General features: G+C 43.9%; 1 protein-coding gene and 1 long non-coding RNA gene across 13 annotated transcripts in view; one reads left to right on the top strand and one right to left on the bottom strand.

The window, feature by feature from the left end:
- LOC121553920 (nuclear factor 1 X-type) overlaps positions 1–9,294 on the bottom strand; it is a 153,935-nt gene extending 144,641 nt beyond the window's left edge. For 3 of the 12 annotated variants that reach the window (XM_041867314.2, XM_045205699.1, XM_045205697.1), the window contains exon 1: positions 8,205–9,291. In XM_041867314.2, coding sequence (XP_041723248.1) covers positions 8,205–8,207 — 3 coding nt within the window. In that variant the 5' untranslated portion in view covers positions 8,208–9,291. Of the gene's footprint in view, positions 1–8,204 lie in introns of all 12 variants that reach the window. The other 9 variants (XM_045205705.1, XM_045205702.1, XM_045205703.1 and 6 more) reach the window with 6 other exon arrangements.
- Positions 8,622–19,077, top strand: LOC121553921. The gene is made up of 2 exons (XR_005997594.2): positions 8,622–8,709; positions 17,324–19,077. It is a non-coding gene; the product is annotated as an uncharacterized LOC121553921 (long non-coding RNA).
- The last annotated feature ends 2,423 nt before the right edge of the window (positions 19,078–21,500 follow it).

Raw genomic sequence — 21,500 nt, 5'->3', positions numbered from 1 at the left:
TCCGGCACCATGTAGTGAGAGAGATCCCTATAGGCCAACACTATACATTTAGTTACACAGTAATGAGGGAGATCCCTATAGGCCAACACTATACATCTAGTTACACAGTAGTGAGGGAGATCCCTATAGGACAACACTATACATCTAGTTACACAGTAGTGAGGGAGATCCCTATAGGACAACACTATACATCTAGTTACACAGTAGTGTGGGAGATCCCTATAGGACAACACTATACATCTAGTTACACAGTAGAAGGCTGGTATTAATGTATATAACACAATAACTCTGTCCCTACATGTCTGTCTTTACCCAGATACTCTTACTAGTGAAACCACACTCTCTAACAACATGAAACCACACTGTGGTAACTTACTAATGAAACCACACTGGTAACTTACTAGTGAAACCACACTCTCTAACAACATGAAACCACACTGTGGTAACTTACTAGTGAAACCACACTGTGGTAACTTACTAGTGAAACCACACTCTCTAACAACATGAAACCACACTGTGGTAACTTACTAGTGAAACCACACTGTGGTAACTTACTAGTGAAACCACGCTGTGTGGCGCAGTGGTCTAAGGCACTGCATCACAGTGCTAGCTGTGCCACTAGAGATCCTGGTTCGAATCCAGGCTCTGTCGTAGCTGGCCGCGACCGGGAGACCCATGGGGCGGTGTGCAATTGGCCCAGCGTCGTCCAGGGTAGAGGAGGGAATGGCCGGCAGGGATGTAGCTCAGTTGATAGAGCATGGTGTTTGCAACGCCAGGGTTGTGGGTTCGATTCCCACAGGGGGTATGGAAAAAAAATAATGTATGCACTAACTTTAAGTCGCTCTGGATAAGAGCGTCTGCTAAATGACTAAAATGTAAAATGTAAATGTAACTTACTAGTGAAACCACACTCTCTAACAACATGAAACCACACTGTGGTAACTTACTAGTGAAACCACACTGGTAACTTACTAGTGAAACCACACTCTCTAACAACATGAAACCACACTGTGGTAACTTACTAGTGAAACCACACTCTCTAACAACATGAAACCACACTGTGGTAATTTACTAGTGAAACCACACTGTGGTAATTTACTAGTGAAACCACGCTGTGGTAACTTACTAGTGAAACCACACTCTCTAACAACATGAAACCACACTGTGGTAACTTACTATTGAAACCACACTGTGGTAACTTACTAGTGAAACCACACTCTCTAACAACATGAAACCACACTGTGGTAACTTACTAGTGAAACCACACTCTCTAACAACATGAAACCACACTGTGGTAATTTACTAGTGAAACCACACTGTGGTAATTTACTAGTGAAACCACGCTGTGGTAACTTACTAGTGAAACCACACTCTCTAACAACATGAAACCACACTGTGGTAACTTACTAGTGAAACCACACTCTCTAACAACATGAAACCACACTGTGGTAATTTACTAGTGAAACCACACTCTCTAACAACATGAAACCACACTGTGGTATTGTTGTTTCCCACAATAGGCTGATCCTGTGGAGTAATTTGCTTCTGAGCTCTAATACAGGGAGAGTTTACCACAACGCATTAGATTACAAAACACAAGCGTTTCAATGGGGCATATAATGTTAACACACGGGTGAGCCCATAGAAATAGAATCCAGATATTCAAATCAGTCAAATGTCATGGTGATGACGTGATGTCGAGGTTCACGCCCCCTTGCCAACTCACCAATGACAATATTGCACTTGACAGACGAGGCAGTTCAAAGTCCAAATCTGAGACTAATAATAAGCACAATATAGACTACAGGAAATCTTGTCAATGCTGTTAATGATGTTTTGTGTTGAATTATCGTGCTCATTGATGCATGAACTAACCATTTGTTAGGATACATTTTTCTATCTCTCAGGAACTTATTTTTACAACCCTGGCCCTCTACAGCAGGGTTTCGCAAACTCGGTCCTCGGGATCCCAAAGGTACACATTTTGTTTTTTGCCCTAGCAGTACACAGCTAATTCAAATAATCAACTAATCATCAAGCTTTGATAATTTGAATCAGCTATGTAGTGTTAGGGCAAAAACCAAAACGTGCCCCTTGGGGTCCTGAGGACCGAGTTTGAGAAATGCTGCTCTACAGTATTTGCTAAGTCACCTATAACGTAGGGCTGGCACAATTACCATATGGTTAAGGATGAAGACCCTCATGAAAGTAAAATAACCGTCATAACCGTTTAAAAAAAAAACGTTTTTGTGTGGAACAAACAGCTGACTGAAGACGGGAAGGCTGAGCATTCGTGCTGACTGAAGACGGGAAGGCTGAGCATTCGTGCTGACTGAAGACGGGAAGGCTGAGCATTCGTACAGTTGAGTCCGTTTTGGCCTTAACATGGACTCTTAACAACGTGATGAAACTTTGTTGCTCCTTGTTGAAACAAGCAAACTAGTCTTTGGTTGCCTAGGCAACACCCCCCACAATGCAGCAGCAGCACATAGAACTAGAATGAATAGAACAGACTTGGAACCTCTAACACTGGAAATTTGACTGGTAAACTCATGGGTACACTCAATAATTTATATGGTAATGTAGAATGTTCATTCAAATGATGTTAACTGATGTGGCTCATGCAATGGAGCGTATTTTTTGTAATGTCAGTTTAGTTGAATCAACAAATCACAGCACATATTTTAGCACCTATCTTTACTTCCTGTTTTGCTCCTATTTGCTCCTATGGGGCTATTTGAACGGTTATTACGGTGACAGCGGTCATTTGGCTGGCCAATTGCCATCATCCAAAATGCCATGACCGTCACAGCCCTACAGTATAACGTGTTAATGTATTGTATTATGTTTGTATGTTTGAGAGTCAGTGATGTGAGATTCCATGTGTGCAGGTGAGAGCCAGTCGGACTGACGGATTGTGTAGACTGAATAATGCTTGGTGCCGTAGGGCCAAATCACATCAGACACTATCCACACACACACACACACACACACACACACCACACACCACACACACACAGCCTATCAAGTAGTACATTTCAGAGGTGGGTGTTTGCCTCAGAAAGCAGGCTTCAAGAGAAGGCCTAGTGTGACACTCTGGCTCCATGGACTTTGATATTTGAGCCAGGGTGTATTTTGTTTTGTTGGGTATTTGGGTGTATTTCGATGTTGGTAGTTCTGTTGTGTGTATTTCTAGGTTTGCCTTTCTGTTGGGTTCATTTCTAGGTTTGGTCTAAGACTCCCAATCGGAGGTAACGAGTGTCAGCTGTCGGCTCGTTATCTCTGATTGGGAGCCATATTTAATCTGTATGTTTTCTTGTTGGGTTTGTGGGTTTTTGTTCCTTTTGGTCAGTGTACCGTAGGACTTCACATTCGTCATTTGTTTGTTGTTTTCGTGGTTGCTTTTATTTAAATAAAGTCATCATGTTCACTCCACGCGCTGCGTATTGGTCCGTTTCCTCAGACGATCGTGACAGAAAAACCCACCATAAAAGGACCAAGCGGCGTGTCAAGCGGCAACAGGATCCACCTACACAGGATTTATATCCACCCATAAAGGATTCATGGACATGGGAGGAGATTCTGGATGGTAAGGGGCCTTGGGCACAACCGGGAGAATATCGCCGTCCTCGTGAAGAGCTGGAGGCAGCTAAAGCCGAGAGGCGGCGATATGAGGGAGGCAGCATGGAGGCAAGACTGGAAGCCTGTGGGTACTACCCAAGAATTTCTTGGGGGGGCTAAGAGGGAGTGTGGCGAAGTCAGGTAGGAGACCTGCGCCTACTCCCTGGACTGACCGTGGAGAGCGAGAGTACGGGCAGACACCGTGTTACGCAGTTGAGCGCATGGTGTCTCCTGTACGCAGGCATAGCCCGGTTCGGTACAGTCCAGCTCCACGTATCGGCCGGGCCAGATTGAGTGTTGAGCCGGATGTCATGAAGCCGGTCCCACGCAGCGGGTCACCAGTGCGTCTCCTCGGGCCGGCGTACATGGCACCAGCCTTGCGCATGGTGTTCCCGGTTCGCCCACATAGGCCGGTGCGGGTTATTACACCTCCCCGTACTGGTCGGGCGACGGGGAGCATCAACCCAGGGAAGGTTGGGCAGGCTCAGTGCTCAAGGGAGCCAGTACGCCTGCACGGTCCGGTATTTCCGGTACCACCTCCTCGCTCCAGCCCAGTACCACCAGTGCCTACACCACGCACCAAGCCTCCTGTGTGTTCCCCGAGTCCTGTGCGTCCTGTTGCTGCTCCCCGCACTAGGCGTTATGTGAGTCCCCAGGGTCCAGCATGCCCTGTTCCGGCTCTCCGCACTAGGCGTTATGTGAGTCCCCAGGGTCCAGCATGCCCTGTTCCGGCTCCCCGCACTAGGGCGTTATGTGAGTCCCCAGGGTCCAGCATGCCCTGTTCCGGCTCCCCGCACTAGGCGTTATGTGAGTCCCCAGGGTCCAGCATGCCCTGTTCCGGCTCTCCGCACTAGGCGTTATGTGAGTCCCCAGGGTCCAGCATGCCCTGTTCCGGCTCCCCGCACTAGGCGTTATGTGAGTCCCCAGGGTCCAGCATGCCCTGTTCCGGCTCTCCGCACTAGGCGTTATGTGAGTCCCCAGGGTCCAGCATGCCCTGTTCCGGCTCTCCGCACTAGGCGTTATGTGCGTTCCCAGGGTCCAGCAAGCCCTGTTGCTTCTCTCCGCACTAGCCCTGAGATGCGTGTCCTCAGCCCGGTACCTCCTGTTCCGGCACCACGCACCAGGCCTACGATGCGCCTCAGACGGCCAGAGTCTGCCGTCTGCCCAACGGGGCCTGAACTGTCCGTCTGCCCAACGCCGTCTGAACTGCCCGTCTGCCCAACGCCGTCTGAACTGTCCGTCTGCCAAGCGCCGCAGGAACTGCCCGTCTGTACTGAGCCTGCAAAGCCGCCCCGTCTGCCATGAGCCTTCAGAGCCGTCCGCCAGACCGGAGCCGCTAGAGCTCTCCGCCAGACAGGATCAGCCAGAGCCTTCCGCCAGACAGGATCAGCCAGAGCCTTCCGCCAGACAGGATCAGCCAGAGCCTTCCGCCAGACAGGATCAGCCAGAGCCTTCCGCCAGACAGGATCAGCCAGAGCCTTCCGCCAGACAGGATCAGCCAGAGCCTTCCGCCAGACAGGATCAGCCAGAGCCTTCTGCCAGACAGGATCAGCCAGAGCCTTCCGCCAGCCAGGATCCGCCAGAGCCGTCCAGCCAGGATCCGCCAGAGCCGTCCAGCCAGGATCCGCCAGAGCCCCTTAGTCAGGTACTGTCCCTTAGTCCGGTGCCGCCCCTTAATCCAGTGGGGGTTAGTTGGGGGGTGGTCATGTGGAGGGGGCTACGGAAGCGGATAGTGACTAAGGTGGGGTGGGGACCACGACCTGGGCCAGAGCCGCCACCATGGACAGACGCCCACCCAGACCCTCCCCTAGACTGTATGCTGGTGCGCCCGGAGTGCGCACCTTTAGGGGGGGGTACTGTGACACTCTGGCTCCATGGACTTTGATATTTGAGCCAGGGTGTATTTTGTTTTGTTGGGTATTTGGGTGTATTTCGATGTTGGTAGTTCTGTTGTGTGTATTTCTAGGTTTGCCTTTCTGTTGGGTTCATTTCTAGGTTTGGTCTAAGACTCCCAATCGGAGGTAACGAGTGTCAGCTGTCGGCTCGTTATCTCTGATTGGGAGCCATATTTAATCTGTATGTTTTCTTGTTGGGTTTGTGGGTTTTTGTTCCTTTTGGTCAGTGTACCGTAGGACTTCACATTCGTCATTTGTTTGTTGTTTTCGTGGTTGCTTTTATTTAAATAAAGTCATCATGTTCACTCCACGCGCTGCGTATTGGTCCGTTCCTCAGACGATCGTGACACCTAGGGCTAGGCTAATATAACTCCTAATGTGACTGGGGTGTAGGTTACAGTATACTATTACTGATGCTGCCTGAATAATATAAATAAAATGCCCTTTTTTCATTCATGGTAACTATGGACTTAATATACATTATTATTAGTGGCCTCTTGAATAATAATGACTTTTCTATATACACTGAGTGTATACAAAACAGACAACAAAACAAAAAACTCAACAGAGCTATCAAAAGACTAATGCATCTGTCCCTTTACATATGAAATCATATATTAACGAAGAGTTATGATACAGAGATTATAATGGTAATCCAATATGGTTATGAACAGTCAGAGTTAAGGAGAGGAACACCATCCTAATATTGAGTTGCACCACCTTTTGGCCTCAGAACAGCCTCAATTCGTCAGTGCATGGACTCTACAAGGTGTCAAAAGCATTACACAGGGATGCTGGCCCATGTTGACTCCAATGCTTCCCACAGTTGGGTCAAATTGGCTGGATGTCCTTTGGGTGGTGGACCATTCTTGATTCACACAGGAAACTGTTGAGCGTGAAAAACCCAGCAGGGTTGCAGTTCTTGACACACTCAAACCGGTGCGCCTGGCACCTACTACCATACAGTACCCCGTTCAAAGACACTTAAATATTTTGTCTTGCCCATTCACCCTCTGAATGACACACATACAAAATCCATGTCTCAATTGTCTCAAGGCTTAAAAATCATTTTTTAACCTGTCTCCTCCCCTTCATCTACACTGATTGACTGTAAGTCGCTCTGGATAAGAGCGTCTGCTAAATGACTAAAATGTCAAATGTAAATTTAACAAGTGACATCAATAAGGGATCATAGTTTTCACCTGGATTCACCTGGTCACTCTGTCATGGAAAGAGCAGGTGTTCCTATATAGTATTCCTATTAAATTTTATTCAAAGTCATATATTATTCTAGTTATTATTAGCATATTATTATTATAGCTTGTGGTAAGGTAACCACGTGCTTCTGGCAATAAAAACAAGTCTGATATCCATTGGATGGTTTGAACGGCAGGCCTATGAACTATAAACACTCCAATACTGAAGGCAAACATATACCCGCTTCCCCCTCCCTTTGCGCGAGGCTATATGAAGTGTCATCAACCACGCAACTCAATTAGCCGACCATTGATGAACATACAACCGACAGGCTACAGAAAAAAAGACAATTCAGCAAGTAGGAGGAAGAGAGAAAGAGATTGGGATTATTTGTGTATTAGTAGGCATATTGTACTCTTAGACATTTACTGCACTGCTGGAGCTAGGAACAAAAGCATTTCGCTGCCCCTGCTTTAACATCTGCTAATCTGTTTATACATACACGACAAATACACTTTGATTTGATTTGAAAGAGATGCACCCCAGACACTGAAGCTTCTAAAAGGTTGAACATTGGGTCTCCAACACACAAGAACCACCCGCACTGTCCCATATTCTGGCCTGTCAAACTGCTCTCTCAGAACAATAAAACATGCTGTCGTCGCATGTGTTATTCGTTGGTTATTCCTTTTGATGTAGGCTAACCACCGCAGAATAGACCCAGTTTCCCGCCACTTTGTCATCACATGGGTTTTATATTCAGATGACTATTTTGTTCTCAATGTTTTTTTAGTGTTTTTTTTTATATAGCCTCATATTTATTTTGACTTCGATAATAATAAATAATAGGCCTATAGGCTAAATATAATAAATGTTATAATAAATGTATAATAATTTATCATAATAAATTATCATATAAATAATAACAGGCCTACATTAAATCAAAATCGTGGTTAAATAAAAAAGTGTGAGAAAATAAATGTGGGATAATAAGCAGTTTATGATATTCAGACACATCACAATAACAAAACGGAGTGGTTACCACTGGCACCTTGTCTAGCCAATTATAGCAAACACGATGGATACAGGTGAGCTTTGCTTGCATTGTGGTGCTTCACTTTTGACAGTTTAGTGACAAGCAATTTCACTCAACTCTCTGAATCAACATACGAACCTGCACACATACACACACAGTAACACACACGCGCACACGCACACTAAATAAAATAATATTACTTAAATAATAAAATAATACACCTGCAGGCCTATACTAAAGTAATTCGTCTAATCAATAACAAATACTCCACTTTTGACTGACTGAGAGGTAGATTTTTACTGACGTGAATCAAATAAATCCCCTCTTATATTAATTGTAACATAATGAGAACATATTGTTAAAGTGTAAAGGTATTCTACATTTCAACCTTAGAAATAATACGGCAATACTTTGAAAGGCTTTCTCCAGTGATATTATTAATTTACATCACGTACCATTATAGCGCAGGGAGATGTGCCAACTCTCTCAAAGACCCATTTTACTTTAAAAGTTCTGCTTCCAGAAAAAGTGAGAGAGAGGGTGAGGGAGCGAAGAGGGCGAGAGAGCGCGACTCGGTTTTTTCTTCGATGTTACCGGAAGCAAAAACAAGTCCTTTAAACAAGTCGGCCTGTGGCCCAGAAAACGGTATTTGAAAAAGTTAGTCTTCTCTTCTGCGAGAGAAATGGAAAGGAAAGACAGCGTAGCAGCAGCCTCCCTCCCCACTTCTCGTCGTTATTCTGGGTTCTTCTTTTCACTTGTTAGCACAAGTTGCATCCATCTTCAACGCTCGTCGTCGGCCCAAGAAGTTCGGGAGACGTTTGAGTCCAAATCCTGCTGCCTTCAACACCGAGCGGTGAAAGAAAGTTCTGCAACAAATCAGTGACGTGAGAGAGACGCCGAACCACCAACAAACGTCTCACAAATAGGCTAAATACTGTGTGGACGGAGATAAGATTGAAAGTAAGTTTTTGTTTATGTATTTTCTCCCCCTTCAAAATAACAGCTCTCTCTGCTCCCGTTTCCAAAATATGAATCCAAACTAACACCAACACCCCTATCTCTTCCTCCACCGTCTCTCTTCTCCCTCTCTCTCACTCTTGATCCACAATCGGAGAGTCCCCTGGTCCCTCGCCTCCTCCTCCTCAAAGCGTACGAGATGAAAGAGACGTCTTCAAAATCATTATTGCATTGCCGAGATACCAGAATGCCTACACTTCAGCAACAAAGACCTGTCGAAAAATCCTCACGTAAAATGCTGACTGCTGAGGCGATAGCCTTAGCCTACGTTCCAATATCAATGCTGATGGTCGGTTTATTCCCCAATATCAGCGACACAAAAGGAGGTTAATGTTCCTTTAAAATTGAATAAGAATGAGGGCAGTTGTATAGCGTTATTAGCGTCTGGGCTGGTCAGAGCGATCAGCCGGTCGTGGTCTCGTGGAAGCGTCGAGTTGGTTGAATTATTAATAACGCGAACTGTTCGCAGTCTGTCGCGGGGAGCAAGTGGCCAGGGTAGCAGCTGGGGGGTTAGGAGCATTATGCGGGCTCGGGCTAAATCACGGGCAGCGGGGATTACGGGCTGCCTGTACTGTCTTGCGCTACCGTTACCAGCCGCAGAGGAACGGAGAGAGAAAGCGGGAGATGAGTGAGGGATAGAGGTGTCAGGTGTAGACTAGTGGAATAGTCCTGGTCAGGTCAGGTCAGGTAGTCAGTTCAACTAGGAACTTTTCCCATAGTGACATATTCATTAACTGCAGTCGATAGAAACCTATTAACAATGTCTTTAAAGGTCATCTGGGTCAGCTAAAGTTTCCAAAGTGACCAGAGTACACGTCCTTTGGCAGTGCCACAAACTTGGTGAGGTGAGGCAGCGCGCGCTAACTTTGCTCTGAGGCCTCCCAGATATTCTCATAAAAACGTCCCAAAGTTCAGAGCCTATAGAAAATGATATTTAATATGCATGGATCATGGATGCAATAGCAATTGAATTTGGAATATCCTACACTGGAACATCCAAAAAAAGGTTCTGGATAGAACCAAAAAGAGTTCTATGCTTACTTCATAAATGTTACCCTTAAGGTTCTAGAACCGAAATTGGTTCTATATGGAACCAATTTTGGTTCAATGAAGAAGAACCCCTGGGGTTCTGATCAAAGAACCCTACAAAATGGTTCTATATAGAACCTTTAGGGGTGCCATATGAAGCAAGCAATATAAACCTTTTCGTATCACAGACAAAAAGTTGACCTTGAAGACACAAGCTGAGGAAAGTTTAGGCCATCCACCTAAGCTTATTTAGCTAACAGGTGCAGCACAATTGATGTGACATTACTGAATTCAGGAATGGAATTTAACCCATGCAGTTGGGTTTTTTGTTCTCTGTCTGTCCTGCATGGCTATACTTTTCGGGAGTTCGTGCAGTTTTCTAAAATGTATATAGGACTGAAATGCCGCTCATTTGCAGCCATAATCACATTTGCAACGCAGGTTGAAGACACAAACACACCACATATAGGCCTACACACATGCGTAAAATAAAAATAAAAACCTGCTAAATAGGCTATTTATGTACTTTTGATAAATAACGATAATCCTAGTTTTTTGGATAATGTTCACTGCTTATGTTATTATTTTTGGGTTGATACTATCCGGACTAAAATCTGGAGCTAGTCAACCAGACATGCCACATATAGCCTAGGACCAAGAAATACAACCATTAACATGGGTGGGGGCCAACACATGTATGTGTTATTGATAGGCTACATATATCTTTATATTTTGAGGTCTTATTTTTGGTTTGTTTGAGAGTAAAGATAAGTATCCGGCCTAAAATCTGAAGCTATTCAATCAGACACGCAATGACATTCCTGCAGCACATCACATCAGGAGTAACATAACGGCGTGATTAATTATTGAATATTGACCTCCCAACGCATTTGGCCTCATCTATTATTAATTCCTTGAATTATGATTTAAGTTATTATTTAAACCTAATTTAGATTATTCCATTTAACACGAGAGGGTTAAAAGGTGTGGGGGGGAGGGGGATGTGGGAGCAAGTCTGTCAAGAACGCGACAAAGCATTAGTTTATGCTCTGCTTTTGAATATAAGAAATAGACTGCAGTGTGTTGAGGAGTGTAGCCTAGAGACCAAACACAGAAAGAGTTTAACCTAATCCTCGCACAGTTAGGCTAGTTTTTTCTCTTAACTCATTTTAACAAACAAAACAAAAACATTGTCTTAAATATCTCAATTATGTCTGTATCTTTAGCAACATTATTTTGCCATGGTAATATTGATTTTCACAGGCCTTAGACAAATATTGTCTCTGAAGGAATCAAAATAGAATAAATAGAGATTCCAAATTCCAATCGTTTCTCTTTTATCGTCTGTGGTAGGTCATTTCACCGAGAGAACATAGCTTATGAGCCCTGCTTACCACGGTTGAACAAATATTAAACAATAAGTAGGCTAATAAATACAACTTTGATCACTAAATAGCCTGCAGGGTAGGCTACTATGATAATGATATTGACTATAGGATCTTAGTTGTGAAGATGAGATGACCCATTGTTTATAAATCAGACCTATGTGAAAACGTCACTTAGTTAACTGTGAATTGCACTTGTCTATCAGCTATAGCCTATATTTCAGCATTGTAAAACGTTTTCGGAATAACTATACACAATTTTCGTTTCAAAATATGTTATGTCCATTTAATTATCTAGGGCAAGTCCTTATCAATTCATAGACAATGTTCTTTTATAACAAATTATGTGCGTACTTCCTAAAGCCTACAATAAGGGCATTCGATTATTTTAGTAATTCATTTTCAATGCATTTGTTTTTCAAAAACATTATTTTTCTCTTATTTCCATCGTCAACTGGCACATAGTGTTTTATAAGTTATTTCAGTCTTTTTGAACATTCTTTACAGAATTTCTGACATCATATTATATTTCACATGCAGTTGCTTATTGAGAAGCTGTCGCTTCGTTGACACAGTAACTTTTATATACTCCATTGTTACAAATAATTCTTCATGGTCACGATATCAATTTAGCATAACCAGTTTCCATTTAACCCTCTAGAAACCGGTTTCACATCATATTTTGCATATAGGAAACAAATTATTAATGTTACACATTTCAGAAGAACAATGACAAATATAAAAACGAAAAATGACTTTTGTTCAACAAATATTTAAAGGTTAAGGCTTGAGGAGCGGAATTTACCTCTAAAGCAATCGAAATATGTGATGTGTGTTATCATTGATAATTCTTCTGGTCTTTTTTTTTTAAAACACCTAGCTATTATTTTCTATTCTTTGTAAACATTTAATAAATAAAAATGACCATAAATTTGCACAACTATAGGTATAACAAAACTGTTCAGAATAAAATAATTTCATAGTAAAAAAAAAATGGCAATCAATTCGTACAATATTTCATCTGAAAGCTAAACACTTTGTTCAAAATAATATTGTCAAAAAATATACATGACATTAAGCCTAGACGAACGAAGAAAAACGAATAATGATGGGCTATATCCAAAAATGTAAAGTATGAGGGATAAATGAATGCAAGAACTTGGACCAATAGGACCGGATATGCCTGCAGTATAAATATATAAATGCATATAAAATAGGAACTTATTATGGTGGTAAATTCTGCAGTCCTTTGTGCACGAGGGCACTGCAATGCGTCGGACTCTTGTCGCATAGCCAATAGATTTGAAAATAAATACTAAACCTCTGTCAAATATACTACTTTCAATGACACACGTTGTGAAAATGTTTCACAAAAATATGACAACTGACAGATTCATTATTAATAGCCTGTGTTGCAATATTTTTAAAGTGGCCTAGGCTTGTTGATGCATTGCATGCACGCGAAGCTGGCTGTCCTATATTCACAACTCACTAGTGTGGCGGGCATGAAACTGCCCTCAAAATGGTATTTTCATGATTTGACAATAGAATCAATAAATATAATATAATGTATTCTAATCTAGGCATAATATAATCTATTTCTGCAATATGAAGTCTCCATGCCCCCTCCAGTTTCACCCCTGTTCTGTGGTTATAGCTGTAGGTCCGTAACCTTTGTCTTATAATAATCATAATCATTCCCTATTTTTATGGATATGAAATTAATAGTCTTTACTTGAAACTTGGTAGCAGAAAACTATTTGTTTATAAGAACAATGAAATAATGTTTTTAAGATGTTGAGATAAAGTTGGGATAAAATAAATAAATTGGGATTTGCTTGATTTAATTAATCAAACGCAATAGGCCTAGCCAAGAAGAGAAAAGAAAACAGTGAGACTGTAAGCCTTCAATGCTGGGAAAAACAGTTTCAAATAGTTTGTTTTCACTTGGACAGAGACAACATGGAGCAAAACCATTCTCTTCAAAAAAGATCGAAATAATACTATGTTCCAGGGAGTTAAAAAAACAAACAGTTGAACTTTTGTTGGCGTGCGGGCTCAGTAGGGCATAATTGTCTCCACACAGCACGAGCAAAGGGAAGCCTAACGCGAGCCCTCTACGGTCTCTACGCGTCAATTAGAGGAAGCTTTGGACTAATGAAAGGTAATTAAGGGTTAGCGGTGCACAGCGGTTACCGCAGCCCCCATTACGACCTCTCTCGCGACCACATTGTTTTAAGAGCAGCCATTATGTGGGCTATGAGTTCTTAAAAACCTCACTGTCTGGAAGCTCGAGTGACGGCGGTATATGGAACGATCAGAGAGGAAAGTTCACCCTGGACCCTCTTTCAACTTTTCTAGCTCTTTTTCGATAAGACAAATGAGTTATGGAATAAACAGTTATGGGATAGGTGGCCTATAGTTATGAAAAAATAAGGCACAACATGTTAGGCCTGTCCAGTTATTGCAGCATAGAGGGCAATTGTCAATGTTGAGAAATACATATTTCTATCACCTTTCCTAAACCATGTGGATGTATTCATTAAGGAATGACATATTCCCTCACATCAGGGACTGGCTCACCACTTTGCTCATCATATCATTTAGTAGGTGAGCAGTGGAACAATATAGATCCACACTAATCTCATCCAGGTGTCCACACTGAGACTCAGCCCTCAAACTGGGCCTTCAATCAGGACATCTTCTAGAGTGAATTATTAACATGAACTTCACATCGATCGAACAACTAAGAGTAAACGCAAAAACACACAGAAGACCAAACGGATATGATGAGATATGATGACTGTAAATGTGGCCTTGACACAAGGTCTCCGATGTACAGTATCCCACCCTGGCATTACATATCCATACAGACAAAATCATGGTAGCAGGCCTATTTCACAATTCGCTAAAGCAATCAAATCAAGATAAAGACAAGCGTTCAGCCTTCAACATAAAAACCCCAAACCGAATCTGATCTGCCTAGTAGGCCTATACTGTGTGTTCCTCCTCTATTTGGACTGGCCAACAGAGCTGTGAGAAGGGAGAAGTGCCATATCCCACACAAGGTCTACGTCCCAAATGCCACCCTATCCCCCATAGGGCAGTGGTCAAAAGTAGTGCACTATACAGGGTTTAGGGTGCCATTTGGGGCATACACAAGGCCCTGGAACACACAAGGCCCTGGAACACACAAGGGCCTATTTGTCTGCAGGCAGAGAGGGAGAGGGGTTTATTCTAGCATTGCATTGCGACTGACTGAGTGTTGTCTAGCATTACAAATCTCACTCTCTGGCTGGATGGAGTTTGGACGGCTTTTCTGGCCATTTCTCCTTTTCTCTGTCTGCATCCCATTTACAGTCTGACAGTAAGAGTAACAGAAAAGAGAGGGAGGGAGAGAGGGGGAAGGAGAGAGAAAGCAAGAGAAGAGAGAGAGAAAAACCCAAAAGTGAAACAGAGGCACTACTGGCCAACCGAGGGTGAGGGTGAGGAATGCTAGCTGCCTCCTGGCTGGCTGACCAACAAGCTTTAACAGTCTCTTTACATGTTGTTCCAAACGTCTCATTTCGAAGTGTTTAAGGTTAAGGTTAGGCATTAACTCCAAAATCTTAAGGTTAGGCATTAACTCAGAACGGTTAAGGTAATGGTTAAGGTTTGGGATAGGCTTAAAACAAAATCAACAACTTTCTATTGCTGGATTCGAACATACAACCTTTGGCACCAGAGGCTGATGCTTACGCTCATCCACATCGCCTTAGCAAAACCTAAACCTACTTGAAGGTAACAGCGCTCACTGTTGCCCCTAGTGGCCGTTTTCCACATAATCTCCCGACGTCAAATACTGATTTGTATAATAATAATAATAATAATATGCCATTTAGCAGACGCTTTTATCCAAAGCGACTTACAGTCATGCGTGCATACATTTTTTGTGTGGTCCCGGGGATCGAACCCACTACCTTGGCGTTACAAGCGCCGTGCTCTACCAGCTGAGCTACAGAGGACCACATGTATCACGGGTGACCAGGCTGGGCTGACACAGTTAGGTATGGAGGGTATAAAGTATATCCACATCACTGTGAGACTCAATACCATGTGGCTGGTGGATTGAATTTGAAACTCCACTAAACCCAATACACAACTAATACTCAAAGGCAAAAAGTGAGTTGTGTTCCTGGTTACTAGACTTCTGGTTACAGTACCAGGAGTTGAAAATGGAACACTACCCTGGTAAATGACAGGCCTGTCCAGGCTAGTGCAGTCTGGTTGGACCGGTGCTTATCACCTACTGCCATGGGCAGCTCTGTGAACCTGATAAGATACTCGGAGACGCAGGCTGGCACGCAGACACACACACACACACACACACACACACTCACACACACACACACACACACACACACACACACACACACATATACACACACACAGACACAGACACACACACACACACACATATACACACACACAGACAAACGATAGCCATGCACACACACCACTTAAGGTACATAAAAACATTCATACACTGAAATACAACCACAAGATACACTCATGCACAGACACCTGCCCATGAAATGGAGCAACCGAGCCATCGACAGTGGCAGTGTGTACCTCAGGAGGCTTTCTAAGTAAATATTCCCTGTTTGCAAACGTGACACAGGGCAGAGAAACCAGTAATTACCCCTCTAAGTCCACATGTTGGTCAAAGGAGGAGACGGCACACACAAACTGTCTTAGGTGCAGCATTGAGAAAACAAGCAAATGAACTAAGCAGTGGGCCGGGTCAGTTAGAGTTAGCTTCAACTACTATTAGCCAACACAGTTGTTATTTGTAAAGAGGGCCGGTGCAGTGGAGGGTCTACAGTGTGTGTGTGTGTGTGTGTGTGTGTATTAAAGAGTGTGTGTCTGTCAGTGTGTGGTGTGTTCGGGGGGTGCTCTGCTCCCCCAGGAGAGAAAGAGTGGACTCCTAATCTGTTTTCCTGGCTCTTCTTTAAAGGGAGAGCAAGACACTAGAGACTCTCTCTGATCTGCTGCCCCATCCCTCGCTTTCTCTCTCTTTCTCTCCTCCATCTCCCCGTCCTTCTCTCGCTCCCATCATCTGTCTCTTGCTCCCTTTTGCTTTTACCCCTATTTTTCGTCCCTGTGTCTGTCCCCCCATGTCCCTTCCCTCCCTCCATCTCATCTGCTGTTTTGGCCAGCGTGTGTGTGTGTGTGTGTGTGTGTGTGTGTGTGTGTGTGTGTATTCTTTTTATTCTGACAGCCCCTCTCCTCTCCTGATGCAGTAGCTATAGCTGTATAACTCTGACGTCATCATCACATCACTCACTTTTGATTAGTTTTCCTTCCAATCTGTTTGCTATTATAACAGAATGCATGTATGTACTGTGTAAAGCCATAGGCTGTCATAGTGCTTAGTCTTGTGTAACCAGACAAGTGTGTCTCTGAATATTGCATACACTCAGCTGTGACCAAGATTATAATGCTTTACATTGTGGTGGTAACTAACTCACCCCATCCACTATCAATGTGTAGCTAGAATTAGCGGCCACCTGGTAGATTTAGTAATGTTGAGTAAAAAAATAATATATATTTTTAAATTTATGATGGCACTTATTTAGCTGTTTGGATGACTCACTTACATTGACATTTTAGTCATTTAGCAGATGCTCTTATCCAGAGTGACTTACAGTTAGTGCATTCATCTTAAGATAGCTAGGTTGGACAACCACATATCTCAGCCTTAGTATGTACACTTTTCCTCAATAAACTAGCTATCAGCAAAGTCAGAGATGGGGGGGGTCATGTGTAAGTGTTGGTTCAGGAATTATTAATATCATTTTTATTCGAGGTGAGGAGGGGGATTATTTAAGATACTGTGTGTGGAAGTTGAAATGATCTCGCCCCAAAATGGATGCCGCCCGTCACTCGATGGCCACCATTTTGTTGCCTCCAGTCTGTTTTCGGCACTTCTCGTGTATAGCTTTTTGATAAAAAATATTTTGGATGAAACTACTCGGTCTCTGTGTCCCACTCCTTAGATGACTGGTTGTCTACTTATTGGTTACAGTTTGTGTATTTTGAACTCTTCGACCAATGAGAACCAGGAGTTTGACTGACGTTGCCCTCCCTCTCTCTGTTTCCAGGGGCTTCCTGTCTGTGACCGGGGGAGACATGGGCGCTGGCCATCACCTTTACTGACTCTACTGGGAGAGAGAGAGAGAGAGTGAGAGGGAGGGGGGGAGAGATAGATAGGGAGAGAACATTAGAAAAAGGAAGAAAGGGAGAGAGAGAAAGATGGAGGCAGGAATCTGCCAGGATTTCTGATCCTGCCTGGGCAGAACTCGGCTGTGATCATAACATTAATATTCATGAACTCGGCCCCTCCCATCCCAACTCAGACCCCCTCCCCCCACCCTTTCTCCCCCACCACCCTTTCTCCCCCTCACCCCACTCCCTCTCTCCCTCCATTGGGTGGCAACACTTGGTAGTGCCACATGGTGAGACAGCTGTTGCAGGCCAACATGGGCATCTGTGCCCACTACAGAGAGAGAGTTCAGGCGAGGAAGGAGGGAGGGGTGGGGTGGCATCAGTTGGGCCAGGGCAGGGCAGGGAGAGAGAGAGGCCATCAGTGGGCCAGGGCAGGGCAGGGAGAGAGAGAGGCCATCAGTGGGCCAGGACACTGAGGGCAGGGCAGGGAGAAAGGGAGACGACCCTGATGCAACCTGAGGCCTGGACTGAAGGAGAGATAAGGGAGAGAGGGGTATAATCACCCAACCCCAGCTGTGGGTAAAAAGTAGAGAGATGGAAAGAGAGACAGGGAGAAAGAGAGAGAAAGAGACAGGGAAAAAGAGACTGTGAGAAAGAGGGAGAGAGAGGGCATCCCAAGCATCCCATGCCAGCTTGTTATGGGTGAAACGTAGCACCTGTCCTTTAAGAGCAGAGCATTAGCATGATAAAACCATTCATACTCCCAGTTCCATGTGAAGTGTTAAGAGTTCTCTCAATACATACACTAACAACCCATCCATTCTCTCTCGCTCTCACTCTCTTTCTAGCGCTCCCTCTCTCTCTCTCTCTCCCCCCTCTCTCTTCATCCCTCTTTCTCTAACACCCAACATCCCCCTATCCCTCCCTCCCTGATATCTACAGAGGGCATGGGACCATTCCCAGGGTGATTATCCCATGCCAGGTGCCCTCTCCTCCCCCTCTCTTTTCCTCACTCCCTCAGCCCCACCACACACCCTTGCCATTTCCCTCTCTCCCCGAGCGCCAGCAGTACCCCCCCCCAGTGGTGGTGCCAACGTGGGCAGCCTCTGCCTTGGCGGTTCCCGGGCCTTCTGGTGCCCCAGATAGGCTGTGTGTGTGTGTGCATTTTGGTGAGTGTGTGTGTGTGTGTGAGTGTGTGTATGTGTGTGTGTGCACAATGGGCCAGCTCTATGTGGGCATCGCCAAGCCTTTAAACTGTGTCAATGCTCCAGATGCTGAGAGAGACTGGGATTAGAACAGGCGGGCGGGCATCCGTGTGGACACACACACCAACATTAACATTGTATTAGAATCCCCATTAGCTGTTACGAAAGCAGCAGCTATTCTTCCTGGGATCTACACAAAACATGAAACATGACATAATACAGAACATTAATAGACCAGAACAGCTCAAGAACAGAACTACATACATTGAAAATAAGTAAGCATGCATTCATACATGTATGCCTAATCATGTGATTCATAACGTTACTGAATGCAAGTGTAACACACGAAAACTAAAATGCAATAACAAGGAGGTGCATTGCAAATAGGCTGACACTTTTTGCTAAATTCCCCTGACGTGAATATAGCAACCTTGTTTCAATAAAATTCCCCTGATGTGAATAAAGCTACCTTGTTTCTATAGTTACCGCCCGTAATGGGTATGCTGGGGTAAAGTGTAGACTTTTTACAGTTACCACCTGCAATGGGTTTCCTGGGGTAACATGTAATCTCTTACATTTGTTGGCCTTTTGTTACAGATACCACCCGCTATGGAATTCATTAGGTACAATGCAACATTCATGAAATAACCAGGCCTTGAATCTTGAGCCTTGTTACAGTCTATCGCCCTTAACGGATTAGCTGAGATAGTGTAACGTGTTACAGTCTACCGCCCATGAAGGGTTAGCTTAGGTATAGTGTAACGTGTTACAGTCTACCGCCCATGAAGGGTTAGCTTAAATATAGTGTAACGTGTTACAGTCTACCGCCCATGAAGGGTTAGCTTAAATATAGTGTAACGGGTTGCAGTCTACCGCCCATGAAGGGTTAGCTTAAATATAGTGTAACGTGTTACAGTCTACCGCCCATGAAGGGTTAGCTTAAATATAGTGTAACGGGTTGCAGTCTACCGCCCATGAAGGGTTAGCTTAAATATAGTGTAACGTGTTACAGTCTACCGCCCATGAAGGGTTAGCTTAAATATAGTGTAACGTGTTACAGTCTACCGCCCATGAAGGGTTAGCTTAAATATAGTGTAACGTGTTACAGTCTACCGCCCATGAAGGGTTAACTTAAATATAGTGTAACGTGTTACAGTCTACCGCCCATGAAGGGTTAGCTTAAATATAGTGTAACGTGTTACAGTCTACCGCCCATGAAGGGTTAACTTAAATATAGTGTAACGTGTTACAGTCTACCGCCCATGAAGGGTTAGCTTAAATATAGTGTAACGTGTTACAGTCTACCGCCCATGAAGGGTTAACTTAAATATAGTGTAACGTGTTACAGTCTACCGCCCATGAAGGGTTAGCTTAAATATAGTGTAACGGGTTGCAGTCTACCGCCCATGAAGGGTTAGCTTAAATATAGTGTAACGGGTTGCAGTCTACCGCCCATGAAGGGTTAGCTTAAATATAGTGTAACGGGTTGCAGTCTACCGCCCATAAAGGGTTAGCTGAGGTATAGTGTAACGGGTTGCAGTCTACCACCCATAAAGGGTTAGCTGAGGTATAGTGTAACGGGTTGCAGGTTACAACCCATAAAGGGTTAGCTGAGGCATAGTGTAACGGGTTGCAGTCTACCACCCATGAAAGGTTATCTGAGGTATAGTGTAACGGGTTGCAGTCTACCACCCATAAAGGGTTAGCTGAGGTATTGTGCTAGGCTTTGGACCTGCTGAACAAGGTTCTCGTGAACCAGATGGAGTTGTTACGCTCCTGCTAATATAAACTGAACCAGAATCAGATGGGGGTTTCACTGAAGGTCCTTGGCTCCCACTGAGGCTTTCACCTCAGTCACTGTGATCAGAGTTAACAGACGTGAATGCAGCAACCTTGAATCGTGTGGAGTTTCCTCCCTCTCAAGTTTCAACTGAATGGTTTCCACCTCAGCAGCTTGTCTTACATTTCCACCTCCATTCCGCTACACCCATTCACACCCAGCAGTGTCCACCAGTCACTAGTGATGGGGGGAAAATGGATACAGTTCCATATCAGGATATCATTCTTTGACAATATTTCGTATCATTTGGACAATTATTATTTTGCCACTAGTTGGCTGTACCTGCACCAAAACGCCACTATTTTTCCTTCATAGCTTGTTCTCCATATTCTCTTCAAATAGGGAGACAATTGTTTTCAGCACTTTTATTTCCATGACTGATCAAAACTCGTTTTCTCATGGCTCTCTCCTCTCCCTCTGCAGCAGACATACAGTGAGCAATATGTTGGGAACATCGTATCGCAATAAAATTACAGTATCGAATCGCAATACATATAGAATTGTGACAATTGTATTGTGACAAAAGTATGGTGATAATATCGTATCGTGAGGTCCCTGGTAATTCCCAGCCCTACCATTCACAAACATACCAGTACATAGGTATCAACTCAAGAACAGGACTACATACATTTAAAATAAGAATACACAATTTATACACTTAAGCCTAACATTCAATACATCAATAATACTTTGCTTTACTGAGGAAGGCCCTGATATCCTAATGTCACTGCACCAATGTTCCTCACATCACACATGTGCTAAACATGTAATGCACACACATTCATCCATGAAAGTAAGTTATTGCTACCATTTATGTTAGTATTATAACTGCTGTACAATATCACTGCGCTTGCTAAAGCATTTCTATTGTACTTTGCACAAATGAGTTAGTTACTTAGCAATATAGAGAACATTTATCATTTGAATATAGTGGTTTGAATATATGACTTTGGCAATGGCGTCACATGGTGTATTGATGCCAAAGCAGCACCTTTGAAAGTGGATTTGGATTACACAGAGAGACAGAGGGAGAGACCTTGGAGACCTGACATACACACACCCGTGTCC

Source organism: Coregonus clupeaformis, chromosome 20 (assembly GCF_020615455.1).
Source record: "Coregonus clupeaformis isolate EN_2021a chromosome 20, ASM2061545v1, whole genome shotgun sequence".
Lineage (NCBI taxonomy): Eukaryota > Metazoa > Chordata > Actinopteri > Salmoniformes > Salmonidae > Coregonus > Coregonus clupeaformis.
The sequence above is the reverse complement of the archived record's forward strand: the minus strand, read 5'-3'. Positions and strand labels throughout refer to the sequence as shown.